Source organism: Neovison vison, chromosome 7, assembly GCF_020171115.1.
Source record: "Neovison vison isolate M4711 chromosome 7, ASM_NN_V1, whole genome shotgun sequence".
In the NCBI taxonomy this organism is placed as follows: Eukaryota; Metazoa; Chordata; class Mammalia; order Carnivora; family Mustelidae; genus Neogale; species Neogale vison.
Genome location: NC_058097.1, coordinates 40,203,789 through 40,221,858, shown reverse-complemented (window position 1 = coordinate 40,221,858; position 18,070 = coordinate 40,203,789). Strand labels below are relative to the sequence as shown.

Sequence of the window (18,070 nt, the reverse complement as noted above, 5' to 3'; positions counted from 1 at the left end):
GTTAATCCTCTGCCTTCAGCTCAGGTCATGATCTCAAGAGTCCTGGGATCAAGTCCCACCTCGGGCTCTCTGCTCAGCAGGGAGCCTGCTTCCTCCTCTCTCTATCTGCCTGCCTCTCTGCCTACTTGTGATCTCTGTCAAATAAATAAAGAAAAGAAAAAGAAAATAGATGCAGGAAATTTTTTTTAAATAAATAAATAAATAAATAAATATCAATTAATTTAAACAACAACAATAACAAAATAGCAGATGAAGAAAACCCAGCCAGATCACAAAGCCCGCATGGCGTCACTGTCTGATGGACCCAAACACAGAAGTCGACGAGCAGCAACAAGTACTCACTAGAAATATGGGGCTGGGGGTTGGGGGGAGGGGGGCAGTGGGACAAGAGCAGCTGAGTCTGGAGGCATTCATCCACTCCCACAGTGGGCGAAGCCTGGAGACTTGTGGAGTCTCAGAACCATCCCCTTCAAGTCACCAGAGATGAGGGAAGAGAAGGGTCAGACACAAGGAGGGGAGGGAAACAGGGCCAGAAGATCTTAACAATCTCAGAAACTAGGTCTCCTACTTTTTTAATAAGAAACAACAGGAATGAGAATTCTGAAATTAATTCAAAGTCACCCTGACCCACATCTCCTTCTAAAATTTAAGGAAAATATATTTTATCTAAAAAGAGCCATAGTAGGACGCCTAGGTGGCTCAGTCGGTTGAGGCACTGCCTTTGGTTCAGGTCATGATCCCAGAGTCCTAGGATCAAGTGCCACATCAGGCTCTCTGCTCAGCAGGGAGTCTGCTTCTCCCTCTGTCTGCTTTGCCTGCCACTCCCCCTGCTTGTGCACACTCTCTCTCTCTGACAAATAAATAAAATCTTTAAAAAGAGCCATAGCAAAGTATCAAAGTCAAATCCCTATTAAATCATACCAAGAAAGAGAATAAGGAGAGTAACAAAAGCTACCTTTCTTCTCGTTAATTAAGAAAATAATGGGCCACACGGCTGGCTCAGTCAGTGGAGCGTAGCACTCCTGACCTGAGGGTTGTGAGTTCAAGCCTCATGTTGGGTGTAGAGATTACTTAAAATCTTGAAAAATAATATGTAAGATACATATATGACAAATGATATGTACAAAACAATATAAATTAAAAAAAACTCTGAAATGAGGTGACAGAACGAGGGAGAGAGAACGGTGCAAATGAGCAGAACAGATATGCCTCAGGGAAAAGAGAGGGCAGAAAGGAGAGCAATCTTGGACTCAAGAAGAAAAGGAAGTAGTATCAAAAAGGATTCAAAAGAAAGTGACACTCTTAACTTAGCAATTTTATCTGCATTTCAGAAATTTCCTCAAAGGAATAATCATGGATGTTGTGAAAAGATGTGTGTGCTATCACTGCAGTGTTTTTAGTGGTCCGCATCCCCAGATGAAAATAACTTTCTGAAACTATAACTACAAAGTCCTTTAGCTGTTGAAGTATTTATCTATGTTCCCAATTTGATCTTGGTTTTCTAAATAAACTGGGGTCTTAAAAGAAGGCACTTTATAAGGACCCATGGCCTACTGTCAGATCAATGGTGGTTCATTAAAAGCGTCATTATTGTTCTGCTGCTTAAGAATGAAGCATGTTCAGGGGTACCTACATGCTCAGTCAGTTGAGCGTCTGACTCTCGGTTTCAGCTCAGGTCATGATCTCAGGGTTCTGGGACTGAACCCTGTGTCAGGCTCCACACTCACTGGGGGGGGGGTCATTTGAGGATTCTCTCTCCCTCTCCCTCTCTCTGCCTTGCCACCCCATGCTCACATGCTGGCACCCTTGCTCTGTCAGATAAATAGAGCAATCTAAAAGAAAAAGAATGAAATACATTCGTTAAAATGACCATTTGTCATTGAACAGAGTGCAGCAGAACTTACTTTGATGTATCCAAATGTTGGTAGGGCTTGGTTGGATAACTTCCTTGGCATGTCTATTTCTAGATTAACGTGGTGTCTATCAGGACAAATCCTTTTGTCTCTGAAAGAAAAGTAACTGGATTTTAAAAACAAAAATAAGACAATAATTTTTAACATGAATTTTAAACTATTCTTCAGGAAAATGAATCTATAATTGAAATCAGAGGACCTTCATTCTAAATAATTTAAAATAACCATATTAAATAATTCAGATGACACAACATGCACATTAGTGAAAAGAGGTCCTAAAATTTAATTAACACAAAATAAACTTAAAGAGTTACTCCATCATTTCTCTAGACATTCTGTAAATGAACAAAATGTACTTGAAAACAAAGACTCCGAATCAGAAATTTATCACAACAACCCAAAACAAAGGCTAATAATTAACTTCTAAACCAGAAGTCATTCTGTAACCCAAACTGAGAAACAAAGTTTTGGTTTCAAAAGTCAATAGCATAACATTATATGTTAATAAAAATATTTGAAAAATTCTTAAAAAGTCAATAGCATCATCAAAATCACTACTAATAACCTCTTTAATGTACCATAGTTCAAAAAGTTCATGTCAATAGTTATTTTAAGATGAAACTCAATGTACTCGATACACATCAGACATCTCCTACCCAGTCCCCACGACCGCTGATCAAGTACTGGCATCATGCCTGCATCAGTGAGAAGGCCCCGACTGCTGATATCCACGCTCTCCAAACTGATTTACAGCATCAACACATGTGCTCTCAAAAGCCAGGTAATGTTTCTGAGGAAACTGACAAGCCTATTCCAAAATGCATGTGGAGATGCCGCTGACTTAAATAGCCAAAACAACCCTGATGAAGAGAGAAGTTGAAGAACTCACATACCAGCTTCCAGGACTCACTAGAATACAAGCTACAGTGAGAAAATGCAGTACCAGCATTAAGGACAAAGAGACCAATAGAACACAGAAAGTCCAAAAGTGGACCACACATTATCATCTGGTTTATGTCAAAGGCACCAATTCAGGGAGAACGCAGCGATGTTTTAAATAAAGGATACTGGAACAAGTGACTATTCACATAGGAAAAAGTAATCTTTGCCCCATATCTCTTGCTCTACGCAAACATTAACTCACCCGAGATTACACCCATAAGTGTGAAAACAGTCTATAAAACTTCCAGTAGAAAATACAGAAGAGTGTCCTCCTGACCTAGAGATCAGCAAGTATTTCTTACCTAAGGACACAAAGTAACAGCAACCAGAATATAGTTCACAAAAATTAAAAGATCTATTCATCAAAAGACTCATAAGAGTGAAAAGGCAAGTCATGGACTAAGAAGAGATCTTCTCAAGGCACACCTCTGACAAAGCAGTTATATCTAGAATGAATAAAGAACGCCAACAAACCAGGAAGAAAAAGGGTAACACCCAATAATTTCAAAAATGGGCAAAAGACCTGAACAAGCACTTTAAAGAGGATGGTCAAATGTCCCACAGGCATGTGAAAAAATACTCATTATTATATTAATTACTTGGGAAACACAGATGGAAACCACGGTGTGCCACTATGCCCCCAGGACCACTCTGTCGGGGAGGGTGTGGAGCCATGCATCTCTGTCACCCGCTGCTGATGGGACTGTGAAACAGTCACACACCTCCCAAAAGTTACATGTGTGCTCACCCTGTGGCCCAGCAACCCCACACCAAAGTCTACACCCCAAGGAAACAGGTGTACGTTTCCGCAAAAAGACACAGCAGCTTCATCCGTAATAGCCAAAAGCTGGGAACAATTCACAGGCCCATCAACGGAGACTAGAAACATACACTGTGTTCTGTGTTTGCAACACAATCCCGCACCACTAAGTAGACAGGTAAATTAACTGATCCGAAGCACGGAGGACCATAGAGGAATGTCGCAGACAGTAAGTTGAACGAACAACTCCATTTACATAATGTTGGGAAATGAGCAAAGTTCATCAGCATGGATAGATAGTGGGGGGCGGTTACTACTTGGGGGGCAGACTGGGAAGGAGTCCCCCAGAGGTGGGCGGCAGTGTACATCCTGTGTACACACGGAAAGGTCATCCAGCAATAAACTTATCACTGTGCACTTTACTGTGCATTCCAATTTTTCAAATTAGCATATAATGTATTATTTGCCCCAGGGGTACAGGTCTGTGAATCATCAGGCTTGTTACCTTCCGGTTCTTAAAAAAAAATGACTGGCTTACTTGCAAAAACCAAATGCCTTAAGATATGGACAGAGAGGCCTTCTGGCTTTTTTATCTTCCTTGGCTTCCAGAACCCCCGCAGTAAACTCATAGAGCTCCGACGGAATCTTGGCATCTGCCCGCTCCAGGTAGCGCAGGACGCCGACCACGTGGCACGCGTTCTTCTCCGTCAGCAGCAAGACGGATTTGGTCTTCTTCTCCGCCTGTTCTGCAGGAGAACCCTTAAAATCGGGGGGTGAATAAAGGCAACAGGTCATCCACCCCAGTCTAAATGACAAAACTTTGTGGATTCTGAATTTGTCACTGCACAGAAAATACCAGCAGAATATTTAAAGATCACGAAAGTTCATCAAACCTGCTCGATGGAACTCTGAAAATGATCCGACATGCAGTACAGGCGTCCACCAAAAATTTTGGGGGAGGAAGGAAAGCTGAAGTGAATCACACACGTGGCGTCGGTGATGGCCAAGGGCGGTATGCAGTCATCCGTCAAGGCTGGGCAGAAGGGTCCGAGGGTCACAAAGGAGGCTGCGGCCTTCCCGCACTTACTACAGAGCAATTCCAGGAACCGGACTTCAACACGGTTCTCTACTGCATCTCAGTTTTTAGATGCCAACAAACTTCTTCCTCTTTTTTTTCCCCCAAAACACCACAGCCCAGGGATGAGGTTCCAGAGAAACGTGGCCTCCCTAATTTTAGCTTGGAAAATGCTTCTTTCTATGACACATCTAGGCTGTCCATCAATCTTTCGCTTCCTTTATACATTCTGACTTTTCGATCTCTAACACTGCACTTCACAACCATCTGTGAGATTTCATCGTAGGCACACACGCGTTCACGTTCCGGCTGGAACCCCGGGGTGAAGCCCGACACTCACAGCTGCTGCGCTCGGAGGCCCGCAGGCCCCTGCCTTTGCCTCAACACCAAAACCTTGGCAGAGCTTAACCTTCATTTTGAAATTAACATTTCTGGTAAATTCTCAGTAAATCTGGGAAATGATGAGAAATTTGGACATGAGGTATACAAACAAACGGAAGACATGACTCCTATTAGCTCTGCCTTCTCTAAATGGAAGTAGAAATTAAAACACTCACCTAAGACAATGTGAGAGCCAGAACTTAACTTCTTCTTCCACTGTTCTAAAACACTTTTTAAATTAAAAACCACTTCTTTATGCATTTTCAAGCAAAATACTGAACTGCTTTCTATTACCTAAAGATGAAACCAAATAGGCCAGTTCACAGTCAGGAACATAAGCTTGAAATTAATTGTTCCATCAACAATTATCAGTATAAAACATTTAAAATTATCTGTGATGGTATTACCTCATTGATCTACAACTTTTAAGAACAAGATGATGGTAAACAGAAAGAAATATATTTCTAAAATTCTATAGTTTGTTTCTAAACACTTGCTCAAATGAAGCCAACGTTTTGCTACAACCATTTTCCTTCCTTCTCAAATACCGCGAGCACCCACACACGCGTATGCATAGGCATGTACACACACACCCAACTTATGTGCCAGCACACCCCAAGCAGTCCCGACACCTCCGCTTCATCGTCACTGAAAGGTGGCTGTACTACTGATTTATCTATTTTTAATTTTTTTATAGAATCTTTTTCTCAAAAGATTTATTTGAGAGAGAGAGAGAGCGCACACATGTTGGTGGTGCAGGGAGAGGGGCAAAGGGCAGAGGGACAGAGAGCATCTCACGCAGACTCCCCGGGAGCGTGGAGACTGACGCGGGGCTCGATCTCAGGACCTTAAGGTCAAGGCCTGAGCCAAAACCAAGAGCTGGAAGCCTAACTGACTGCACCACCCAGCAGGACCTGCTTCTTACATTTTAATTTGTATTTGGCTTCATTTCTACATTTTACTATCCATGCAGATTTAGATTATTTAAGCAAATCTGTCACCAGCTTAGTGGCTTTTCTGGCCACACGATCTATCTCTTGGTGTTACTGTCTCTATGTTTTTAAACAGAGGATACAGAAGTCACTGCCATTTCTTTATGAATGGGATCAATTCAGTGACAAAACACAAGGTACTGGCCTCCTTGGGGAACACCTGCTCGGCTCCCCCACTCGAGGACAGGCTTCCCGCTGTCCTGTCTCGTTGCCATGCATACTCCACAGCCCCGGTCTCTTCTGACTGACGATCAACTGCTAACGTCTTACCCCCTGTCAAATACTTAACTACCGGTAATTCTCTGATGATTTCGAGATTCCATCATGGTTTAAACAAACAATAAGGGCACTGTATGGGCTCACCTTACACACGGTTTCTGTTTCAGCTACAGAACCAGTGAAGATCAAGGTCTTTTGTGCTTGACTTGGAATGAAATCTAGAGTCTGGAGTAAAGTAGAGGTTTTTTCACATTCTAGGCAAAGGTGCACTACCTGGTGATGAAATATAGCAACAACATGGTTTTAAAAACACATTTGAGGTGCACCAGTTTCACTTTTCATCGGTAAGTGAGATCTTAACAGAAAAGTGTACAGAAAATCAATATGAGATTATTGTGCATGAGATTAAAGCTGTACTATTTTAGGAGGCGGCCATGAAACCAAGGCTCCTGGCTTGTGTTCATCAGCCCCCACCTCCCATTCGCCCACGAGCCTGTACCTGCTGGACGCTGCCATAGAGAGCAGCCTCTTCCATGGCTGTGACCACGATGTAGGGGTCATTCATGAACTCCTTGACCAACTGTTCTATGTGTCCACTCCAGTGAACGCCCACGGCAACAATGTGATGTGGTGCAGATTCCCTTTCTTCAATGTCAATATTTTTTTTAAAGTTATCTAGTATAGCAAACATCTAAAAAAAAAATCAGTAGAATGAATTCCACTTTCATTTTAGAAGGGGATAATAACTGGTTGACAGAACATGACTGGTAAAGAATTGTACACTTTCTGTTGTCAGAGTGCAGGAAGTCCTTTCCAAACAAAAGAGAAAAACTAAAAGGAGAGAATGTTAAATATAAACACAATAAAACACAAACAATATCTGGGTGAATGTGTAACATATATAATGAAGCATTAACATCCTTATATTAAAAAGGTCTACAAACAGGCTACAAAAAGATGATCCTGCCAAAAGCAAAGAAAATGAACACGTTACCCAGAGAACTGTACAAGCGGCCAGTACGAACGTTCAGCTTGACAAGTAATCAAGAAATACATGAAGCTCACGCGAGAGGCCACGTTTAACACGCCGACTGAAAACCAGAGCTGGCCTAAGGCTTTCCCCTGCCCGGGGTGTGGGGTGCACGCTGTCCATGGGGGTCTCTGCTTTCAGAGAGGCAACTGCACAGTACGGTATGCTGGATATTAGCTTTGCAAATCAGAACTGAGGCTTTAGAGACATTCACAAACCCTGCAGAGGCCCACACGGTCGGTAAGCGACAAAGCCTGGACTTGAATGTGGGGACATCACTGCTGCCAAATGAAATGCTTGTGGTCATCCTATTATACTGAGCCCAAGAAACGCCTTCCTGTGAGGGTTCAAAGTCTGTGATCCATTAATCCCCTCCTAGAAATAGACCCTAAGGGAAATGTGCAAAAAAGACCTATGTTCTTTAGAGACATACACACAAATGATGCTAAATGTCCAAAAATCGGACCATTTAAAAAAGTTATGTTATACCCGCAGGATTCCATACTGGGCTATGGCCAGCGAAGAATCACACCGTAGGATATCGCTTACTGAAAATGCAAGTTATGAGCTAGCCATAAAGTAAGGCCTGATGTTGTCAGTTCTGCGGATCAACTGGAATTATAAAAGGGATTTAGAATTATAAATTACAACAGGTATTACAAACAGGGATTACTCCAAAACAGGAATAGTGATTACCTCCAAGGGTAACACAATGGATGTTGGGGCTTTTCAAGTATTTTTCTCTATACCCCAAATTTTCTAGAATAAAACTTACTGCTTCCATAATCATAAAAATATCAATACTTTAGAAAACCTCACCAGAGAATTTTTGCTCTTCAAAGAGAACTTTAAAATTTGGGAAGGAGGAGGGATGCTGGGTGGCTCAGTCGTTAAGCACCTGCCTTCGGCTCAGGTCATGATCCTGGAGTCGTGGGACTGAGCCCGTCAGGTGCCCTGGTCAGTGAGGAGCCTGCTTCTCCCTCTCCTTCCCACTCACTCATGCTCTCACTATCTCTGTCCCTCACTCTCTCTCAAATAAATAAACAAAACCTTAAAAAAAAATTGGGGAAGGAAATTTCAGACAAACTCTCTTCAAAATTATAAAAGTTAAATGGAAAATCTTCCAAGATTAACTGCACCCCCCCCATAAACATGTCCTCTCCTGATTCCTAAAAGCAGGTAAGCCCTCAGTCGCATATACGCTTATTTCTGAGTGATAATGACTTCAGATGGAGGCCACACTTACCTCCTTGCTAGCTTCAGAGAACAGCACCTCTACCTCATCCAAGATGAGATGACAGAGTCTAAGAAATAACAAGCTCTGGTACCTGAGAAATCTCAGGAGGCTGTGGGGTGTCGTAATGATGACCTCACCTACGTGTGGAAAGAGAAGATGATGAACATTCAGGTTTTCCACAGGTTTTTCCTCACACTTCCTTTGCTAAGATGCCACATACTTCTAGACCTGCGGTCTAATGGGGCACAAAACGGTTTTTCTTGCTGGGGGGAGGGGTGCGGCCTACCCGTCCAGGCCAACACCTGTCCTTATCTAACACCTGAGCTCTCACCAGTGTTTGTGCTCCTGAAAGGCAGGGGCAGGGGCTCGGTCGACATCTAATGAACAGGAGGTGTTTGATAAATAGTGGGTAAAGGAGATCATGGCATTTTCTCAGTGGAATGGCTGTGAGCCAAGGTCCAACCTTCATCCTTCTGTGCCCACCCGTAAGGGACAGTGAGGTCCCACCTGTAGCAGGACAGGTAACACCATCGCACAAGCCCGTGTCCCGGTCAGTAGCGGGCGCCTGCCTGGGAGGCCTCCACTGCCCTCTGCAGGGGAAACCAAACAGCTTGGAAAGGATGCTTACACCCCCTTGGAAGCTTCATGTTTTTGGCTTCATCTTTGTGGAGTCCGATTGTTAACAACATGGGATGAAGAGGCCTGGAGGACGTGCTATAGTCTTCCAGCAATTCAAAAATAAACTGAGCCTTTTTCCACCCAGGACACACGATGACTGCCAGAGGCTGCAAAGACAAATTCACATAATTTGGGGCAAAAGTTAGGAATTGAACCTAGTGTATGCTGAAGCATTGTAGACCGCCTCCTGGCACGGGGTAAGCACTACCTAACTCGTTTGCTATCGTCATTATCCTGGAGGTCAGAAAAGATATAATTTCATTAGAATGGATCTAGACACACGGACTCAGATTCTTCTAGAGCTTACACCAATTAATATTCACAAATAGTAATTCACTGTGTCTTTAAAAGACTCACAGGGTAGGACCTATTATCACCTTACAACGTCACAGATGCGGGGTGTGAGGCACAGAGAGGTGAAGCTAGTTGTCCGAGGCCGCACAGCTAATAGCTGGGAGCAACAGGATCTGAACCAGGCGGTCTGGCTCCAGGGCTCCTGCTCCCAGGGACCAGGCAAACTAAGTGCCTCCTGAAAAGGGCTTTAGAAAAGGGTATCACTTCCTTAGGGGGTATCTGAGGGCAGACGGCACGGCGTTATCTCCCGAGGGCGCACAGCCTGCCACACTCCCTCCCGGACACATGCCCTCGATGGGCTGCCGACCAGAACAAGTCTCCCCTCTCCTGCATGCAGATCCAGGTGGGCACCGGCTTCTGGGCACTGGGCCTAACAGCAGGAGGACCACAGGGATGTGGCGAAAGCAGAGGACACAAGAGGTAAGACCCGGACATCATTTCTGGCCCAGCCCCGGTTCTATCCCAACACAAGCAGCAGCTGGTTCACAAGGGGTCAGCTGCTCACTGAGGGATGGAGATGGGAGATCGGTACACAATAACCCAGCGGACCCAGATTTCCAAAGGGCAAGCATTAAAACCACATGGCAGGAGGAGGAAAGAGCATCTCTCCTACACGCAGCGCTGTCTTTTCTTCCTACGGTCCGTCACCTGATGAAGATGGAGCTGTCCGCACCGTGTCCTCTGACACACGTCTGAGACAGAACTCTTCTGCACGTGGTTCGCCTGACAGCCCAGACCCCGCAAAGCAGGGCTCGCTACCCCACCCTCACCTGACCCCACATCCCACTGCTCTCCTTTCCAGCACCCTTCACGACTCCCTGCAGACTCCCGCACACGGAAAGAATAAAGTAGGGTTTGACAACGGTGTGGGCTGCTGGGAAATAATTAAAAGAATGGGGGACACAACGACAGAAAAATCTAAATTCTAATCCCACCTCGTCTCACCTGTCAGATGAAGCGAATTTTCTCATCTATGAAACAATGAAAACCGTACACGGCCTGACCATTGCCCAGGGTGACTGTCACAGAGGATTTCTATCAGTAGAAGTTTATAAGCTACATATTCATCCCAAATGCCAGAAACCTCTGGGCTCAGCCGATGGCCTCAAAGGGGACTCAGGGGGAGAATCAGTGTCAGAGAATCAACGAGTCTGGTAAGTTCCAGTCTTGTCATGGAAACCAAATGTGTAATGGAACCCAAACTTCATCAAAGGTTCAGCGTAAAATTTAAAGATAAATATTTAGGCCACGCTGTCGTGGAAACAAGACAGTCTTCAACTTACTCCGTTTCTGCTTGGTAAAGACTTGTAGCAGCCCCCCGTCTGCAGAATTGTAAGCACAGGTGGGAGGTAGAGAAGGGGACTTTTTCCACAGTGAGAGATGACCACCACGTCACAGCCCCGGGCTATGGGTGGCCAAGAGTAGGATTCCGTGTGGCTGGGTCCCGGGAACCTATTTCTCTGAAGAGCCTGTAAAACAGCCCCCCAAAAAGCACGAATGAAGCACAGGAAACTAACACAAGCTCCATCTCTTTGTTCATCTCCCCTCCCACCCCAACAGCCACTACACACGACTTATTCTGGTATTTTCTAAGACCTCACTTGACAAGTCCCCGTGTCTCTTCTCAGCACCAAACTCCTGCCCTAAGACGCTTGCTTTTCTAGGCTCCGAATTAAAACCAGGTACCTAGAGCTCACCAAAGCAAGGACGTGGCTCCTCCCAATAATCTGTGAGTACATCAGGCTTTACTTACAAAGCTGGGTTTTTTTTAAACATGTCTTTATTGGGGTGCTTGGCTGGCTCAGTTATAGGAGCGTTCAACTCTTCATCTCGGGGTCATAAGTTTGAGCCCCACACTGGGTGTAGAGATTGCTTAAATAAACTTCAAAAAAAAAAGTGCCTTTATTTATTTTTCTATGTAATGGTCACTAAAACCTCCCAAGTGTGGCAACAGAAAGAGTAGTTCTCCAGCCACACTTGACCCTATGTTCCAAGAGGCTGAACTCACGAGCACAATTTGTGTGTGACGTCCTTGTCCCCCAGCCCTAAGTCCCAGGAGCGGTGCAGACCACGAACTGGGTGTCCCTCATGCAGCCGTCACCCTGTGGCCTCCCGGCACTGTCCCTGCTGTCTGCAAGACCGGTCATCCTTCCTGGCTGACAGTCTTGCTCTGGTGGGGAACATATTTCCGGAGCGTCCTTCTTGAGTCAATTCTTGAGAGGCTCTTGTATGTCTGATAACATTTTCATTGCTAGTTTTCGGTGCACATCAAGATTGTGAAGAACTTTTCACCAGAAAGTCGGAATCGGCGCTCCTCTGGTGTTACTGAAGGCAAGCCTGAAGCCATTCATGCCTTGGGAAGCACCCCTGATTGGGGTGATCCTGCCCCCTCGCTGTGCTGGGCTTGTGGGAGGGGAACTCTCCTAATTTGTTCAGTCCTTCCATGAGGACTGGAAATCTCTTGTGTGTTGCTCTTATAATTTTCTGCCCACTTCCTCTGTTCTTCTTAAAAAATCCCCACTTCAGGGACTGGACCTTGAAATGACCCTCAAATTGTTTCCCCCATTTCCATCTCGTCTGTTTGCTCTACTTTCTGATAGTTTCCATTTTCTCCCTCCAATCTGCTGGTTGGTTTCTAGCTCAACAGCATTCTGAATTTCCAAGAACATTTTTATCCTCTGGGCCTTTTTTATAACACCCAGTTACCGTTTGTAAGTAGTGTTAATACTTATCTCTGAAGGTATTTATTTTGTAGCATTATCTTTTTTTAAAAAAATTATTTGTCAGAGACAGCACAGGCAGGGGGGCGGCAGGAGGAACAGGCAGAGAGAGAAGCAGGCTCCCCGCTGAGCAAGGATCCCTATGTGGGACTTGATCACAGGACCCGGGGATCATGACCTGAGCTGAAGGCAGCAGCTTAATCAACTGAGCCACCCAGGTGTCCTGCGTTATCTTCTTTCTACTGCTTACACTGTTTCCTTCAGAGTTTTATTTTGGTCTTATTTTTTTTTAATGCTTTTATTTTCTTTTTAGGTGGGAGCTTTCATCAAATGTCTAAGGATCCCTGATGTCTGTTTGCAGGGAGGTGGCCCACTAAAAGCGGGCTGGAAGAAGTGTGGCCAGCGCAGAGCTTAGCACTGTTAGTGCCACACCCCTAGAGGAAGCCAGGGCAGCGAGCAGGTGTCTTCACTGGAAGAATTCATCCAAAAGAAATTTCTAGGGTCATTCGGTTCCTTCAGAAAGATCATCCTTCCCGAGACGCTGACTGTGGATACTCAGGAAGAGGGAAGAGGGAAGTTCAGAGCCCCCTACTTCTCCTTCCTCTACTAGTCAGCAACACTCTGCTGCCTATTTTCCATCTTCTAAAAGCCTGTGGAAATTTCTAGACTGTTAAAGACTTCGCTCTCATTCAATTCATCCTCGTGGATTTAGCTTCTTTCTGCTTTCTGTCCTTTTTTTTTTCTGAATCAAGAAGGAAATAGATAAGCATGCATGATCAATTTACTAACTAAATGGCAGGTCTCAAAAGCAGTTTGCTTTTTTTTTAAAAAAGATTTTATTTATTTGACAGAGATCACAAGTAGGCAGAGAGGCAGGCAGAGAGAGAGGGGGGAAGCAGGCTCCCTGCTGAGCAGAGAGCCCTATGTAGGGCTTGATCCCAGGACCCCGGGGATCATGACCTGAGCTGAAGGCAGAGGCTTAACCCACTGAGCCACCCAGGTGCCCCTTGAAAGCAGTTTTGAGAACACTTGGAAATATAGCATAACTGTCCTGGCAAGTTGCTGCTCCTTGTAAGCCTCTTTCCAGAGATGCATCTGAAAACTTATCTCAGAAAAGCATGAAGAGGGGCACCTGGGTGGCTCAGTGGGTTAAGCCTCTGTCTTCAGCTCAGGTCATGATCTCAGGGTCCTGGGATTGAACCCCACATCGGGCTCTCTGCTCAGCAGGGATCGTGCTTTGCCCCCCTACCCCGCCAACTGTCTGCCTCTCTGCCTACTTCTGATCTCTGTCAAATAAATAAAATCTTTAAAAAAAAAAAAAGAAAAAAAAGCATGAAGAGTTATACAGTGGTTTTGCCAAAGAAATATTATTCACCTATAGGAAGTTAACCTGAAGAACACATGAGAACTTAATAACAAAAGCTTAACAGAGGATTTCAAAGGCCAAGAAATGACTCAAGTGCAGCCTTGGAAGGGTTTCCTAAAAATCCTCCTGTGTTACAACAGTGAGCATTCCTCCAGGAACCGCCTTCAGGAGCACTTTTACCTTTCTCAGGTCTGCCGAAAGCGGCGCTGTGTCCACGGTCAAGCAAGGCTCGATCTTGTTCCGGAGCACGGCCAAGGGCTGCTGGAAGCCAGACCGCAGCCTCTGCAGCTGAGACAGCACACCTGCCTGTTAGATGCCCGCTGGCAGATGCCCCGCCCCGCCCACTGGCAGAGCCCTGTCCCTGTCACACACAGCGCCCCCCCAACCCTGCCAGCGCAGGAAGTCAACCACTTTGGGCAAAGGAAGGACAGCCGAGGTATATATGCGCATCAAAACCCACCTAAACTACCAAAATGAAAGGAAGAGCACCTACTTACCCCCCCACCCCCCGCCAAATAATAACAATGTCTCTAAAACAATAATTCACTGGAGAATCTCTAAAAGGGTGTCTTCTTCAGGGAGAGACCCTACCTAAGGGGGTTTCTCTTCTCGTCTCAAATCCAGACGAGGAAGGAGAGAGATTGAAAGAGTAAAGAGTTGTTGTGAATTTTTAATTTTTTCTGTAGGATTGTCATACCTGCTGCAGATCAGAGATCCCATCAGCTCTCAAAGGATCAGGATTTAAAAACTGCAACAATCTATAAAGTAGTGAAAAGGGCAATGTGAAGGAAAAAGGAGTGTTAGTATTTCTTCAACTGAGTTATAATCTTAATTCTTCCTTGACAGAGATAAAATGAAACATACGGCTGGGCCTTAAGCTGTGCACACCCACTTATGTGCAGATTACGGTACAGTACTAAAAACGTACTTTCTCTTATGATTTTCTTGGTAACATTTTCTTTTCTCCAGCATACTTCATTTTAAGATGACAATATGTAATAAGCAAAACATACAAACACATGTTAACTGACTACATTATTGGTAAGGCTTCTGGTCAACAGTAGGCTATTAGTGTAGCTAAGTTTTGGGGTGGGTCACAAGTTATACTCAGACTTTTAACTGTGTGGGAGGTCAGCACTCCAAATATGAAATTACTGCTCATCCCCTTTTGTCCTGTTTTTTTTTTTTTTTTTTTGGTGCTGCAAAGGCCACAGAAGTCAGGTCAGTATGGTGCTTGCCCCTGAACCCTGGCCCCCGGGCCATGGACACAGCACTGCCAATCCCAGGAACACCTGTTCTGAACATGAAGAAAGACTGCGTGATCACCAGGTGACCTCACGTTGCTGAGAAACCCACCGCTTTCTCCTTTCTGTGTCATAATCTTGAACCACGCATAATCTTGAACCACCGGCAGAGTAACCGCCGTAGTTAAATCAATGGGTCCTAAGTAAAGGGCATTTCACCCAAGAGGAGAGAAAAATACTACCTTTTAATATAAAAGTAAAAGGCAAGAGAGTATCTCAGGGTGACTTTTCAAGTTATAATTTAATGTAATGAAAATAAGAAATGAGCTGCATGGGTAATGCAAGGTCTCTCTTCCAGGGAAAACCATCCCGTGCAGCCCCACAGCCTCTGGGGAGTAGCGTGGAGGACTCCCTGGGAGGAGGGGGTCAACACAGCTGCCCTGATAGCCACCCCCAGATCTGTGGGCTCCAGGGCCACCTCCACAGCCCCTGGCCCAGGCTTCAGGAGGCAGGCAGCCCAAATGGTGTTGAAGTCAACGCCCGCCCCGCAGTCATCCCAGGCTGATCAGTGGATACAGTGCGACCGACACAGCTCTCAACTGTCACAGATTCCGGGCCACTGTGGTGACTTCGGAGCAGCCAGTTACTTGGGATATAGTGTTTTTAGGCTGGTATGGTAAGAAATCATAAACATGAGTATGAGAATGTTTCAGGGCTTAAACAAGTATGAAATAAAGTTACTACTCTACTGGTAACAACTCGGCAGTGAATATTTCTTTGTGAATCTGATGAGATGAAACAAAACAAACCCCCCTCCCCAGAAAAAACAAAAAACCACCACCCAGTTCCATACTGCAAGTAACTATGTAGTTTCTCCAGCCCGTGGAAGACCCCATTAGCATGAGAGAACCGGGAAGGTAGCAGACACAAACCCACAGAAGATCAACAGCCCCAGAGACCAACCGTATCTAAATTGCTTCATAAAACTTAACCAAGAGAATAAGGGTCAGAATGGGAAGGCAGAAAATGACTATGTACAGGGCACCTGGGTGGCTCAGTGGGTTGGGCCGCTGCCTTTGGCTCGGGTCGTGATCTCGGGGTCCTGGGATCGAGTCCCGTGATGGGCTCTCTGCTCAACAGGGAGACTGCTTCCCTCTCTCTCTCTTTCTGCCTGCCTCTCTGTCTACTTGTGATCTCTCTCAAATAAATAAAATTTTTTTTTTAAAAAAATGACTATGTACAGTGAAATGAAGATTTTACAAGAAAAATCTACCCTAGTGAACAGGAAAAATAATTTCAAAGCCTACAGCAGACGCTGTAGGTGTATTTTCCACATGGGAATGCAAGTTTGAAATAAATAATAAAATCATATGTAAATTCTTCCTGCTTATAATTTTATTACAATTATTTCAATAAAACATTTAGAACAAGGAAAAAAATTCATACTTCACACAGCCATTCTTCTCATTGTGTTCTTTCTTCTCGGCCAACCTAAGTGGTTTCTCATTTGGCTTCTGACACAAAGCACTAGGAACCAAAAAACATTCATTAGAATCTCTGAGCCCTTATAGCGCCTGGGTGGCTCAGGGGGTTGGGCCGCTTCCTTCGGCTCGGGTCGTGATCTCAGGGTCCTAGGACTGAGCCCTGCATCGGGCTCTGTGCTCAGCAGGGAGCCTGCTTCCTCCCTGCCTCTCTGCCTACTTGTGATCTCTGTCAAATAAATAAAATCTTTTTTAAAAAATTTCTAAGCCCATCTGCCCCAATCCTGAAAATGCCTTTATTTTCTGGGAGAAAACTCCTAGTAAGTAGCACAAATGAGTGAGTCCCTCTACAAAAGTAGATCTATTTCTGTGAGAACGGACACTGGCCTCTAAGGATAAAAACCACACTGAGGGTGCCAGTGATCACCAAGACGGCATAAGGTCTCCACAGCCCGTCTCTCGTCTGACCTCAGCAGGAAACTCCATGTAAAGTGCAGAACCAAAGGGGAGAGAAATTGCCAGCATCGTGGAGAATTCCTGGAATTTTATACTCCTTTGTCTTCTGGTGTTGGCCTGAGGCTGGCCCCAGACACAGAACCACACAGCGGCTGCCGACATGAAGCACTGAGAGAAACCCTCTATTTCAAGCCAGAGAAGCAGGAAGGGGAGCCACAGGCCAGACAGCTATACCGACTGACTTCTCTTTTCCCTTTTCCTCTCCTGGCCCTTCCCCGAGGCCAGCTCAGTCATGCTGCTGCAGTGATGACAGGGGACTGTCACCCCAAACTCCCTCTCTCTAAAGGATCTAGGAAATGGGCCCAGGGTCCATAGACATGGGGGAACCTCCATCTCTTTCCTTTCTCATTTACAATGCTGTTTTGCTCCACAAGCGGCCCCAAGCATACAGAACTGTGTAGCCATTTCTCCATGAAAAGCCGCCACCTACTTGGACAGAGGGAGCATCTAGAAAATGGTCAATGTGAAGAAAATCCCGGAAAAAAAAAAAAAAAGAGTGTGCTAGAGAGAGGGGGCCCCCCATCCCTGTCTATGAAGTCCCAGGCTTGCTTCATGGTCTGAGCACATTCAGAACAGACCCCAAGCAAAGCTCAAGTCACCACCCAAACAGAGCCAGAACCTGGCACGTGAATGGGGTCCCTGACTTACCACTAAAATAAACAGAAACACCACGGCCAGCATTGTCCAGAGGATTTGAATAGAAACCAGGGTCTCACACCATAATATTCAAAATATCCAGAACACAACACACAAAGAGCCAGGGAAACCAGATAAACTGTCAAGGGAGAAGACGACCAGTAGGTGGGAACCCCAGGATGGCAGACAAGTGGGAAGTATCATGTACTTTAAAGCAGCTGTTGCAACCTCAGTCCCAAAGAGAGAGAGGGGCAAGCACTCTTGAGTGCAACAACTACAGTTCTCAGCAAAGAAATACAAACTATAAAAAATATCAGACACATTTTAGAATGGAAAAATATGATACATTAAATTTAAAAATTCAGCAGATGTGCTAAATAGCAGGACGGAGATGACAGAAGGTTCAATTAAGTTAAAGATACCTTAGCAGAATTACTGCTCTGGAGAATAGCAAGGAAAAAGGGTGAAAGAAAAAAAAATGAGCCAAGTCTCAGGGACCTTTCAGACAATATCAAAAGGTGTGCTA

The 18,070-nt window shown here is 45.0% G+C and overlaps 1 protein-coding gene across 1 annotated transcript in view; it reads right to left on the bottom strand.

Annotated features, from left to right (window-relative positions):
• The window catches only part of TDRD12 (tudor domain containing 12), a 55,032-nt gene that overhangs the window by 15,911 nt on the left and 21,051 nt on the right, over positions 1-18,070 (bottom strand). Inside the window, exons 10-21 of the mRNA XM_044256258.1 lie at positions 16,358-16,438; positions 14,365-14,425; positions 13,848-13,955; positions 10,865-11,050; positions 9,178-9,334; positions 8,559-8,686; positions 6,782-6,973; positions 6,427-6,555; positions 5,248-5,365; positions 4,509-4,648; positions 4,154-4,374; positions 1,905-2,004 (exon numbers count right to left, since the gene is read on the bottom strand). Coding sequence (XP_044112193.1) covers positions 1,905-2,004; positions 4,154-4,374; positions 4,509-4,648; positions 5,248-5,365; positions 6,427-6,555; positions 6,782-6,973; positions 8,559-8,686; positions 9,178-9,334; positions 10,865-11,050; positions 13,848-13,955; positions 14,365-14,425; positions 16,358-16,438 — 1,621 coding nt within the window. The remainder of the gene's footprint in view (positions 1-1,904; positions 2,005-4,153; positions 4,375-4,508; positions 4,649-5,247; positions 5,366-6,426; positions 6,556-6,781; positions 6,974-8,558; positions 8,687-9,177; positions 9,335-10,864; positions 11,051-13,847; positions 13,956-14,364; positions 14,426-16,357; positions 16,439-18,070) is intronic.